Below are 13,363 nucleotides of genomic sequence, written 5' to 3'. Positions count from 1 at the left end.
CCCCCCAAAAAAAAAAAACCAAACCAAAAGACCCCCCTGGAAAAATAAGTGTCTTTTTTTCTAAAAGAGGGTAGCTAGAACTTGAAATGGTTACTTTAGTTTTGTTTATAAAAATGATTGATACTTCATTTGGCTGACTACAGTTGAAATCATAGTAATGAATATGTTAGTATCTTTCAGCTTAGGGTTCATTAAACTTTAAAAAATGGGCTTTATATTTTTAAGTGATCTGTATATTGTCCAGTAAAGGACAGGATCAGATGTGTCAATCTGGTTAAAAGGATATATGATATTATGTCCTTGTCCTTGTTATAACATAACACCATCTTCCAGTATCTTATTGAAACCAAAGCTAAAGAATTTTTCTTAATGGAAGTACTACAGAGTTCTGATGATGTTTGTGTTGTTTTCCTTGTGATTCACTATAGTCTCACTGATTGATTTAAAGCAACAAAAGTTATCACAAAGGTGTCCTTACAACATTGAACAGACACTTACCTTGGGTTTTGTTTCCTTCCTTTTGAATAGATGTTTATTCAGATTCTCAAAATATACCTCACTGACTTTTGTCATAAAAAGAAACTTACGGATGATTTGTTCAAGAAGATCCTTTTAATTCAAGAAAATGTAAGTGGTTTTGTTGCTTAATATTTCAGACCACCAAAAATAACAGTTAATCTGACTAGTTGGTGCAAGCTGCCACAGCAAGCCGCGTCACCTACTCTTTTTAAACAGCAGTTACCTGTAATCTATTTCAGAAGAAATGCAAGAAATACTTTGTTAGTTGATTCTCTCCATTATGTTGTCCATGTTTCCCCTTTGTTGTTGTATGAGGTCATCAGGACAGTGATGTGTCTAATCCGGTAAGAAAAAAACTGTTTTGTAGTTGAATCCATTCAAGCAAACACAACGTTGTGAACCTTATTCACTCAGATGTTAAAATTTCTAATTTTCAGGTCTTTGTCTGGTTCCATGTATCATTACTGATAATAAAATAGCAGGAAATAAAGTACCAGAAGGAAACTCAAGGCTTTTTTTATCAATGAAAAATGTACTTATTTTCCTCTTTATCACTTTTTCTTCCATGTACTTGTATCAAAATCCATTTTCCACTTCTGAATTAGATGACATTATGCATTTCAGGTGGAGTCACAATAATATTTTTAAGATTATTAGAAGGGAAAAAAGCTTTACAAAACTGAACGAAATAGGAGAGCTACTGGTTCCACTTTCTATTTTCCAGATTAGAGTAATTGAAAAGTCTAGATTGAGAGCCACCTCTAAAGATCATCTGTTCCAACCTTCTGTAGGAAGTAGGAAATAATACAAGGATATCCAGTGCCCTGCCAAGCCAACTCTTGAATAGCTATGTTGAAAGAGAATCCTCCGTATCTCAGGGCAGCCCAGTCCAATATTTAATTCTTCTCACAGTAATGATTTCTTTTTTTTCTTACGTAGAGATGCAATTTCACATTTAGGCATTAAAGTCTGTTGGCTTGCTAGTTCTAGTGACTGAGATTTATTTTGTTTGTTCAGTCTCACAATCTATGAATGAATATCAGGAGTCTCGGTAGTTGTACCTAATAATTTATTTCAGAATGGATTTTGCCTTAAAACCACTTCTCTGCCTTAAATCCTCAGGATTAGTATTAAAGTTGATTGTATTTACTAAATGAAAAGTTAGATTTGGTGTGTGAATCCCTTTTTCAGATGCATTTCTGGTAATGACTACAAATTACAAACACAGAGGTAATAGACATTAGGCATGTTTCCCAGTGTAGCCTCACCCTCATTGAGGCTTGATGGCATCAATGTCTTCATGCATCTGAGCTGATGCAAGACAAAGACTAAATCTTGTTTAATGGGTGCAGTAACTGCTGGAGTAGGCCAGTTGTTTAAGTGTCAATATGGGATTCCTATGTCCTGTATTCTCGAGAGAAAGGTCTTGGAAACATGACAGCCTTAGGGATGGGATATCACATGAGAGATGAGGCTGATTATGGATACCATGTAAAAGAGATGTTCTAATAAGCGAAAGCATTAACATTGGAAACTAGTGGTCAGCAGGTTGAGGGGGATGATTCTGCCCCTCTACTCCACTCTGGTGAGACCCCGCCTGGAGAGCTGCATCCAGCTCTGGAGTCCTTGGCACAAGAAAGACGTCACCTGTTGGAGCGGGTCCAGAGGAGGGCCACAAAAATGATCAGAAGGCTATAGCACATCTCCTATGAGGACAGGCTGAGAGAGTTGGGGCTGTTCAGCCTGGAGAAGAGAAGGCTCTTTAGAGACCTTACAACTGCCTTTCAATACTTAAAGGAGACCTATAGGAAAGATGGGGACAAACTTTTTAGCAGGGCCTGTAGCAAAATGTTTTTAAACTAAAAGAGGGTAAATTCAGACTAGATATAAGGAAGAAATTTTTTACAACAAGGGTGGTGAAACACTGGAACAGGTTGTCCAGAGAGGTGGTAGATGCCACATGCCTGGAAACATTCAAGGTCAGGCTGGACGGGGCTCTGAGCAACCTGATCTAGTTGAAGATGTCCCTGCTCACTGCAAGGCGGTTGAACTAGATGACCTTTATGTCATCTGCTTTGGGAAGACTGAGGATTATATGATTTATCACAGACAGCATTTTCCTCTTTTAATTCTGCACTATAAGGAAAACTCATGGGATTTTGATTAAATTGTTGTGAAGCTTGTCAAAATCTTGTTACATTTCTTGAAGACAGGGTATCAAGTTAATGCACTGACATCCAAAATTGTGGGATATTAAAAGTAAATGTTTGTTACATAAGGCATGTTTCAGCAACTGAAGCATCATCCATTTCAGTACCAAGCTGCTTAAGTAAGACTAGTATTTGTCAGTATTAGATTTCAGAAGAAAATCATCCTGGTTCCAAAGGATTGAAAAACTTTAAAAAGCTGTAAAATCATGTAGCCTGTACTTTTTCCCTTATGAGCATTAGAGGTGCGTTCATCTGTGTGTGCCAGCACCCTGCAGGAGACACTGTCTGATTATCGTATCTGGATACTTCTCTGTGCTTTCAAACACAACATACACACTCATAGCTGCCATTTAAGATGGGGGCATGTGCATTAGAATAAAAAATATTTGTGGATAAATTCAAAGGAATATTAGCATGAAAGCTTATGGAGATGGACAATAGTCTTGATTGTACTCATGTAGTAGTGGAAATGTATGTGTATTGAGTGTGGTTCAGAGCTGCCATATATATACCTTCAGTTTTCTTTGCTTGCTGCAGGAGTTGCCTTACCCAGAGACAGAATTTCCGAACACTCTTGTTCAGCTTCTTTAGCCATGAGCCACAACTGACATACAAATTCACTCCTGAATTTAGAAATTATGTTATTTTTTCTGTTTGACAAAGCACTTACTTTTTTTTCCAGGATTTTGAAGAACTGCAGAAACAACTTGACTCTAGACTCCAGAATATTGAGATGTCAGGAGCCCATAACTCAGAGTACCAGACTCTAGAAGACTTAGAAAGGAAAGAGAGAGAATATTCTGAGCACATAACAGATAATGTAACTTTCTAATTTTAATGTTGTTATATTTTTTTTAAACTGTTGTGTTGACTAATTCACAGTTAGTACTTTAGATATGCCTGAGTCCTGAAAAGATTTTTACATTGCTCCAGTAAAGTATTTCCAGCTCCCTTTGGGGACCAGTGTGTTTTTTATACAGATGCTCTTTTATCAAATTGGTTTTAAAGCTGAGCAATGTCTATTGCTTGTCAGATGGTAAGATATATTTCAAGCCTAGGTATAGTCTGACTTTTAGGGATATTATCCTAGCACCTTGTTTTCTTCAATCCTCCATAACTGAGTGAGTAATAAGAGACTATAAAACATTTTAAAGCTGAAATAATTACTAAGAAAATAAATTGTCTTTTAGCATGTTTTGCACATTTATTTTAGCAAAACATTTTGCCTTAGCAGCTCTGCACATTATAATACATTTACATGGCTTTTTAATGTAAAAACTAGAGTTTGATAGCAGGCATTTGATTCTTAAAGTGCAGTTTGGGGGGGGGGTGAGGGGGGACACACGTGGTTCTGTACAGTACTGTCACTGTGTCCAAATAGCTTGCAGGCTAGAAAACTGGAGGTTAAGAATATCCTGCATATTATTTTCCAGTAAACTGAGTAATCTGGAAGATCTTTTTCTTCTGAGTCATTTTTTTGGGGTTTGAGCAAATTCAACACTGATGAAAATGAGAGACTGACGAGTCAGCTCTGTGAGCTGCCTGTGCTGATTGATTGTGGCTCTTCGGCTCCGAACTGAACAGCCCATCATCTCAGCCTTGGGCCTTTTTCACAGAGGAGTTAACATTTTTTTGATGTCTGATGGTTAAGGGCTTCACTAGGAATTTTCTCAGCTTTTTTTGTGATTCTCTGTGCCTTTCACTTTATAGTGGAAGTCCTGGTAATGATGGTACATCTGTGTCAAGTTTCTTTTGCAATTTAACTTTGCTCTTTGAAAAGTTGATTCTTTAGAGTTCTCCAGAGTTAGTCACATAAAAACCCCCAGTAGCCTCACTGAACAACATGAGGCAGTTTTTCACCAGTGGCAGTCATCCGTCAGTGGGTCTGTCACTCTTATGCCAACAGATGCTTTTCATCCATATTGAAAATGATTTCGGTGTATGCAAATTCTTATAGGCCCTTGACCTAACCCATTCTTCTCTCAGTAATATAAAGGGGTTTTTTTCATACTCACAGGTGCCATAGTTACAGTTTTTTGCAAAACTCACAGATACTTAACACAAATCTTGGCAATAGATACATTTTATCTTTATGTATACTAGTAATCCCATTGAAGACCACAGAATATTCACAGTTGTGCACAGTCATGAGTATTTGTGGGATCAGAGCCTAAAACCAGAGATTACTGGTATGATAATATATCAGAATGGGCACATACACTGTGCTAATACTGCCTAAAGTACTTAATTACAACGTTGCTAATAAAGTGCTTATATAGCATGTGGCTATGAAAGCCTTGATGGTGAAAAACAGTAACAATTTTCAGTTTTCCTTTTGTAGCAAAAATCTTGTTTGACTGGAATGCCTGTTCCTACAGCTAAATAAACTTCCCAGAAAAAAGGGCTGCAGTTTATCTTTTTTAGTTTTCCCATTAGTATTAACAATATAATAGGCTTTTATAGGTGTGATATGTGGAGAACTAATGACAAATGCTTAACAAGTTATACGGAATGACCACGTTTAAAAAGATCAGGATTGACCTACTGGTTATGTGCCACCAACACGTGTATCATCATATAGTAAATAGGCTCTTTAGCTTTGCAAAATACTCACTATAACTAATACTGAAAGCTGTCAGTGATTTGTATCTCAGTAGATTCATATGCTGTAATGAAATACTAGGTGATTAATGAGGGAACATGGATTGGTTTTTGATTCATATTCCACAGATGGAAGCTTTCTGGAAGCAGACTGACAAAGCCCAGCAGGCTTTTTTGGACCAATCAAAATGCTCAGGTGCCAAAGCAACAAAGATAATGATGGATCTGACTGAGAAGATGATTGCAGTAGAAAGCTTATTAAGTGAATTTCAAGATTTGCAGGCAATGGTAAGTACAAAAAGAAATAAAAGTTGAGAGAGATGTAGTCAGTTGGAACACAAAGAATGATGCAAGTGTACAGAGTCTGTCAGTCCTGCCTCAGGAATGATGTAGACTGCTTACTCCAGTTGTCTCTTTTGGCTTTGTTGCAAAGAGCTCAACTTCCATAGCAGTTTATGAAGACTCACAGGAGGGTGAACTCTCTGCACTTGAGTTCAAATTCTCAAAATACTGTTGAGGCAATCATGTTAGGAAAAAGTTATATTAATGCAGCCAGTGAGCCAGGAGCAAGAGCACAAGATCTAATGGTGAAGGAGAATCATTACCCTGGGTATTAAGACATTTTCTGTCAAAGTATTTATTCCACTTCAGCTGAGAAATCCTAATTTAAATTTGAGGGTGATTCTGTGTGTCCAGTGACTTAAACTGGAATTGAAAACCCTTAACATGTCTTAGTGATATGATCTTTAGAAGTACGAATGTGTATATAAATGCATCAGCACTGTGCTTTTGTTGTGTCATATCTATCAGATTCTTTATTTGCTTTGCACAGGACATACTGAAAAAGTTACTTGGAATTTATAGATTAACAGTACAATCAGAATCTGGCCCACTGCGTTTATTGTTAATTTGGAAAATAAATGGATAGGTAGCTTTATTTGGCTTACTAATAAACAGATATAATAATTATTAGCTTGTTAGTTTTGCATTGGAGCAGCTAAGTAAACTGAGCTGGCCAGGTGTGAAAATAGTCTTTGCAGCTTATCACATTTGACCCATACTGGTCTACTGTACAGGAAGTTCCTTCAGAAGGACAGGCTTCAAATAAGATGTTTGAATACAGACACATTCCTGTCCAAAGTCACTACTATGATGCTTGCATCTTGTTGCAAAGGTCATTGTATGTGTGTCTCTATTAACTACAGTAGTTCTCATACTCTTTCCACCTTGCAACATTGTCTAAATCAGTTGCAGTTTCACTCAGGAAATCTTGCTTCCCCTACTGTAATCCTGAGCTGCTTCTCTAATAGTGCAATCAAAGCTACTAGGCCATAGGCAGTTACACTAATTTTTAGTGTATTTACTGAACTCCAACTGACCACATACTTGAATCCCAGCAGTTTCAAAGTCAAATATGTGTCCTCATTTCAAAATGAAGGCCCAAACTGATGTTCCATATAGTATCTTGAAAAGAGGTCAGGAGTTTCATATTGCCCTTCTCTCCATCTTTCCCCCTTGAGTATTTAAGTTTGTTCTGCAAAATTCTTGTTGTCTTTTCCTACCTTAATGTCCTCTCGGCATCTACAAATACTGAAAAACACTCTTTAGTTTTAGATTAGCTCTTACAACTGAGCATGCGATAAACCCACTGCTATCCTACACTGGTCAAGATTTTCAGAAGTATTTAAGTATACAAAGGTTGTTATTCACATGGTCTTGAGAAACCTGCTGGGTTTTGTGTGTGGTTTGGGAATGAATAATTCAATGAAAGGACAACCACAACTGAAGAACCATTCTTGGTTTCTAAACAGGACTTTTTTAATGTTTGTTTTAGGACATTCAGGAAAGGTTATTCAATTGGGAGCTTATGGTAAAAATGATTGATTCACTGAAGTCCTATATACCAGAAGAGTGCAAGTGTAGATTAAATATTGTATCAAATATTCTGGACCATTTAACTGTCAAGAATAATCTCTCAGTCCGACAAAAAGAAGAACTTTTAACAGATCTGCACAAGGCCTTCTGGGAACAGCTGGCATATCTCAGTAGTGGTGAGTATTTAGACCGGGGCTTATGACTTAACAAATACAAGTATGAGTTCTCATTATTGTATTAAGTAGTAAAAAAAATATGGCTTTGGCCCTATACCCCTCTGTTTTAAAAAAGTATTGATGAATTGTCCAAGAACACTATTGTGAACAGTGGATGCTTAGAATGGGAACTTTGGCTTTAAGCCTTCTAGGTCTTGTTCTGGGCATTACTAAGAACTTACTCTACAGTTCACATAATCAATACCTTATTTCATTAATTTGAAGATTGAAGAAGAGTCACATTTATTACAAGTATTTGTGAGATTTCTCCATTTACTGTCATGTACTTGACATTGTTGGCGATAACTGGCTAATGTTAGGGACAGTAATAGCTGTATATGTGCAAAAACCTGTCTTATGATCTCCTGCTAGCATGTGGAGCCAGGAGAAGATAGATAAAACATAGTTGTGCTTGTGAAAAGATAACTTTAAGGCTTCTGATCTTCAGATAATCCTCTCTTAATTATTATGTCAGACTAAAATACTTTAAAAACTAAGTCTTTTCCTCTTACAGCCCTGTAAAGTACACAATTATAACGAAGTCTAAGCTGACTGATCCACTGATTTACCTCTGTCAAGGCCTTGATTTTATGCAAAGGAGGTATTTATAGTTACATATAGCTATATATTGTAGTTAGTACAGCCTGTGCAGAAGGGCATTATCAGCCTCCTGGTTTTAAATGTGCTTAAAAAAAAAAAAAAAGGCAAGGAATCTGGAGTGCAGCATTTTCACATGAGAGTCTACGTTGACCTTGCTTATGAGCTCCTAAATACACAAGTTAAACTGTACCTATAATTCACTAGTAGGACACAAAGCCAGCACTACTGTGCTCCTAGGAAACAAACAAGGAAGCAGTAAAGAATCAGGTAGTGTTTAAAAATAACAGCTGGTACATTTGTTTAGCTGACATTTTTGTTACAAGTTTTCCTGTACTTTCAGGGCACTTTCAAGTGTTTTATCAGTGCACCATCAGCCTATGGATAAACCTAATAAATTAGCATGGAGAATAAGTAACATATTCGGTGCTACAGTACTGTGTTCCTTTATTTATCCAAAAATAATTTCTCATAGTTGAAGCTGCTTGATGTGATGGCAGGGCAGCCACCACAGATTACTATTTTTTTGCATTCCCTTTTAGCTGCCCGTGTCTGGGTTCACGTGCTGGTCTGGGACGGGGTGGGTGGAAGAAAAGAATAAAGTTCTTAGGCGGACGGGCAATGAGACAAGAATGGCAGAACATTGTAAACACTAATTCCACCCTGCAGCACAGGGTCCAGATTGACTAATGAATTTATAAATCACTTGGAGCTATAGGGAGTAAGAAGGGAGGAGGAACTCAGTCCCAAATATTTCACATCAGTGGGACCTTGACAACTTTTGCTGAGGTTCCTGGATGAGTCACTTTGGAAGCCTGGTATGGCTGCATGCCAGTTGAAGCTAATCTGAACTAGCCCTGCTCTAGACCTTTTCTCCCTGCCATACATTACTGCCCCTGTCCTTGCAGCAGCATTTGCATGTCTGCAATTTGGTAATGAGACACTTCTAGACCTTCCCAAAGCTGGAGAGGAAGGTTTGGGGTGCTGCAAGTGGGAATCTGTTTCTTGAACTAACTCACTGCCTTTGCATAAGCGGCACCAGCAGTGAAAAGGCAAGTGTAGGATGGTAGTGATCCAAAACCCTGATGGATTTAAGTGCCCTGTAACAACTCCAAAGTTCACATCTAAAAAGACCATCAGGATAAGAATCAAATTTGTAATCCTGCACAGCAATTACTTACCTATTTCACTTGCTAACAGATTTCTGTGAGCTTATGTTGTGTGACAGTAGCAGATGCTACTTTCTCCCTGTAGAGCTGTGATATCTAATCATCGGTGGTTTACGTTCCAGAATGTATCCAGCAAAGTAAAGATATGATCTTGAAACGACTGGAGTGCCGTGCAAAGAAGAGAGAAGAGTTCAAACACAGACAGAAAGCTGAACAAGGGAGTCTCCTCAATAAAATTTTTCTTATTGAAGATGTTAATGATTTTCTTAAGGTGAGCACATAAAAGCTTATTTTCACTGTTCCATTAGTTTTCAAGTCCAAATATATCACAGATTTTTCCCAGTTCCATACAATTGGGATTTTTGGGTTGTCCTGGGAATTGTGTGCAGTACCACAGGTAAGGTAAGGTCAGACCCCCTATTGCCTAAGCTTGCCTAGAGACTTTTCCTCCAGTGTTGGTCTTGTCACATTGGAACAAAATGCCAAAGGGTGTTAATGCTCAATTGCATGTTTTGTAAAAAACATCTTTTACTTAGATACTATGTGTTATGTTCAATATAGGAAATCTCTGGAGGAAAGTATCTGGCCTGCATTAGAGAAGAAAGCAGACTGCACTGATCTAATTGCTTTTCTGCAAGTGAGGTTACCAAGACTCAAAAGACATCAAATTTCACATAAGCAGAGGGAAAATTCATTACAATCGCTGGCAGGATACCTTAGAGAAGGTTTGAAATAGATAGTTTAATATGGTATACAATGGCCTGTGTAATGTTTTCTGGCCGTATTTTCTATAGGGCTTTGTTGTTACTGTTCAAAATGTATATATGAAATCAGAACTCTTAGCTGTAAATGCTGAGGGCTGCAAAACACCTGTAGCTGCTGAGAACTGCAGACCCAAATTATTAAAAATAATAATAATAAAAAATTAATCCTCAATTTTCATGCAAATAAATAATTTAAGGTTAAAGTGGTTACATCCAGCAACAATAAACTTTTGATTAAATCTAATAACTTAGATAAATTACTGTATAAGACCCAGATTCCAGCTTTAACAAACTATCAGCATTTATTGATCTCAGCACTGCAATTTTGTGCTGCTGGGCCAAGTTCTTTAATTACATTGTATGAATTGGATAATGCAGTTACTGTTCTTATATGCAACAGCTGTCTGGCAACGCCTCACTTCAAAACAAAAGGTTTCAGGCACTTTAAAACAGTAGAGCACATTTTATTTCTTCAGCTTTTGAGAACTTCGGACAAATAATTCCATCACATTTTTGTAGCCATTGAGCACTTATGAACCTATTTTCCTTATACACATCATTCAGAACTCTTGGATACATCCCAACTTCATTAAACAAAGCTTAGAAATTTTTTATTAGGACCTCTCCCCTACAAAGTTAGAGACACACAGCTTTGTGTAAGAGGTGCTCTACTCTGCACCTTAGAAAGCTAAGAAATACACTTAAACTGTATACTAATGATCTGCTGATGACAGGCTGAGCAGGAATGGACAACTTGCACTTCACGCTTCAGGACAGAACACAACTGAGTCTTAATATTACAAAATGCCTGTGTGCAAATAAGAAGTCAGAAATTTAAGGCTTCCACAGTGGAGAGAGCCTTTTGTCCCAGAACAGATGAAGTCTTGAGTCCAGAGACTTTTTGAAGAATAAGAAATATATACGTATCTGCAACTCCTATGATTTGACTTAAACCGTTCAGTAATTGTTTTGTGCAAACAATTCCCTCAGCATTGAGGAGCTATTTTAAACCTGTTTTGTGGTTTCACAGCTAGCCCAATAGTGAAAAGCTTGATCCTGAATCCTCACCATGAGCCCAGAGTTGTACCCATCAAATGCACTTTTGTTCTCTGCCTTCCCCCCTCTAGCTCATCAAAGGGCTTGCACCACCATGGTAGCAGCCTCATCAGTAACTGACCTTTTTGCTGAATTTTAAATGGTTGCCAATTAAGAAGGTGGTTTTGTAATGAACTTCCATCACATCGGTTTCTTCTGAACACAAGTTGGATGATAATGAATTAGTTGCTGCAGCTCTGATTTTTTTATATGGCAGAATGACCTAGATGATAGTAAGGGTTAGAGTCCCTATATCATTCTGTCTCTTTCATCTGTGTTTCCACTGGAAAAGAAGCATTTTTATTTTGTTTTTTACTGGCAGAGAATACAGGAATGATCAAATGAAGTACACAAGCCAAAAAGTGCCAGTTATGGTAACCTAATCTTGCTCAAACCTACCACTGGTGGACATAAAAGTTACAGCAATTAACTTGTCAAATTCTGTGGTAAACTGTAATGATTTCATGATAAGTCTGAATTTTCAAGTTCACCTCTACAAGAATGACCTGTATGTGAAGAGTTTATGAGCACTTTTATGCTTTTCAGAAGAGCCCTATTGACATACTTAACGAAGAAAGCCATGTTTGCCAAGAGGTCACTTGTCAATTTAAATCAAAATATTGAATATTTATGTATAAGACCATTCATTAGTCTTTAGAATAAGTTGTTCTTTGTGAAATTCAGTCTTCCATTGCAACACGAGCCTGCCAACACATCACAGTCCTGGCTTGATGAAAAAAATTCCATCCATCTTAAATCTGTGACCAAGGACCAAACCAGGACCAAGTCATAGATCAGCTTTTAGGCTGAGTGCCATCTGACAGTACAAGGGGACATGCTGACTAGGCCCAGTGCAAAAGCCCTGTACAGTGTGATAACTGTGTAACTAAAGCATCTGATGGCTGTTCTGCACCTCATAGTACTGGCTGTGATGAAGTGATTTTCATACACAGGAAAGCAGGTTGCAAATCAGATAATTTCACATGTTTTCCAGTTTTAGGTACATATTGTTTAACCCCAAATTGCTGAGGCTGTGGAGTTTCATACTCAAAATGGGTGGTAAGGCAAGTTTCATTTCCCTCTGAGTTACAGTTCCAGGTAAACACTATTGTGATGGTACATGGGAAGGGGATCAGGGAAGGGAAAGAAAGGATCACAAGAAGCTGCCAAAACCTTTTCAGATATTTAAATAATACCTATCGTGTTTCTTTTAGGCTTACCATGAGTTGTTAGAGAAGCATCGGCAAGAACAGTGGGCACTGGAGGAGGAGGATGACTGCGAGAGCACAGAGGCTGTTGCAGATCTCTACCAGGTGCCACCTCTAGTTATATGTGTCATTTACTAAAATAACTCTGAAGTTCATCTAAAACCAGTACACAGTGTCAGGCCTTGAGGAGGATTGGGGAATTGCAGAAGATATGGCAGCTCCAGGAAGATAGGCTGGCAAACTAGGAGTTGGAGACAGGACAGTCTTCCACATTAGCTTGCCTTTTCCATTATCTTTCCAACACACTATGTTTCCTAACTTCACATTAGTAAGAAAATGCCTGTGTGGTCTGCCAAAACATGCTGCCTGGGTAGCTGACAAGGCTGCAATAATGTTGAGAGCATACAACGTCTGGCATTACTACCAGGAGAGCGACTTCATTTATGTAGCATAATTATCTCCTCTGCACCATGCTGGGATGATGCTATTCTTAGTTAACTTCACTACATCTCCAAAAAGAATTTTCTCATCTCTCTTCCTCTCAGAGAAATTGTTTTGACGCTAGTTAGTTCCCTGAAATAAGTTCATATCTTTGGTGTAAGTTATATTTTTACACTTCTTTATGTTACTGATTTGGAAAATATGTAGGTGCTTCATGCTTTTACGTCATCTTTAATTATTTTTTTGTCTGCAGCAAAAAAAATAAGATAACATGATCTATCTGATGAAGTCCAAAACTGTAGCCAGCAGTGACCTTTAATTAGGCTGGAACTAATAACTTTCAGCTCAACAGGATCCTTGTCATGATTAATTATGACCAGATCAGGGTGTTATGGAAACTTGTAGTCCCTATCACATTAGGATAAGATACCCACACAGTATTAATCAGCACTAGTCCACATGCACTTTTTCAAATTCAGTTGATAATAAAAATAAAGCCACTGGTATTTAGACCAAATAGTTTTGCCATGGTTTTATGCAGTAGTGCAAGCAATAGGATATTTGAGAACTACTTCTCTTTGGAGAAAGGAAAAGTTTGCTTGGAGAGCTATGCCAGTGAATCAGAGTAGATTAATTGTACAAAGCTATTTAATTTAAGAAATGTCAACA

The 13,363-nt window shown here is 37.7% G+C and overlaps 1 protein-coding gene across 1 annotated transcript in view; it reads left to right on the top strand.

The window, feature by feature from the left end:
* The first annotated feature begins 528 nt into the window (after positions 1 to 528).
* Positions 529 to 13,363, top strand: part of EVC (EvC ciliary complex subunit 1) — a 42,881-nt gene continuing 30,046 nt past the window's right edge. The window contains exons 1-6 of the mRNA XM_010177676.1: positions 529 to 627; positions 3,412 to 3,549; positions 5,460 to 5,618; positions 7,165 to 7,381; positions 9,309 to 9,457; positions 12,260 to 12,358. Coding sequence (XP_010175978.1) covers positions 529 to 627; positions 3,412 to 3,549; positions 5,460 to 5,618; positions 7,165 to 7,381; positions 9,309 to 9,457; positions 12,260 to 12,358 — 861 coding nt within the window. The remainder of the gene's footprint in view (positions 628 to 3,411; positions 3,550 to 5,459; positions 5,619 to 7,164; positions 7,382 to 9,308; positions 9,458 to 12,259; positions 12,359 to 13,363) is intronic.

Source organism: Antrostomus carolinensis, unplaced genomic scaffold (assembly GCF_000700745.2).
Source record: "Antrostomus carolinensis isolate BGI_N321 unplaced genomic scaffold, ASM70074v2 scaffold1991, whole genome shotgun sequence".
Lineage (NCBI taxonomy): Eukaryota > Metazoa > Chordata > Aves > Caprimulgiformes > Caprimulgidae > Antrostomus > Antrostomus carolinensis.
Note: the sequence above shows the minus strand (reverse complement) of the source record. Positions and strands in the feature narration are given on the sequence as shown.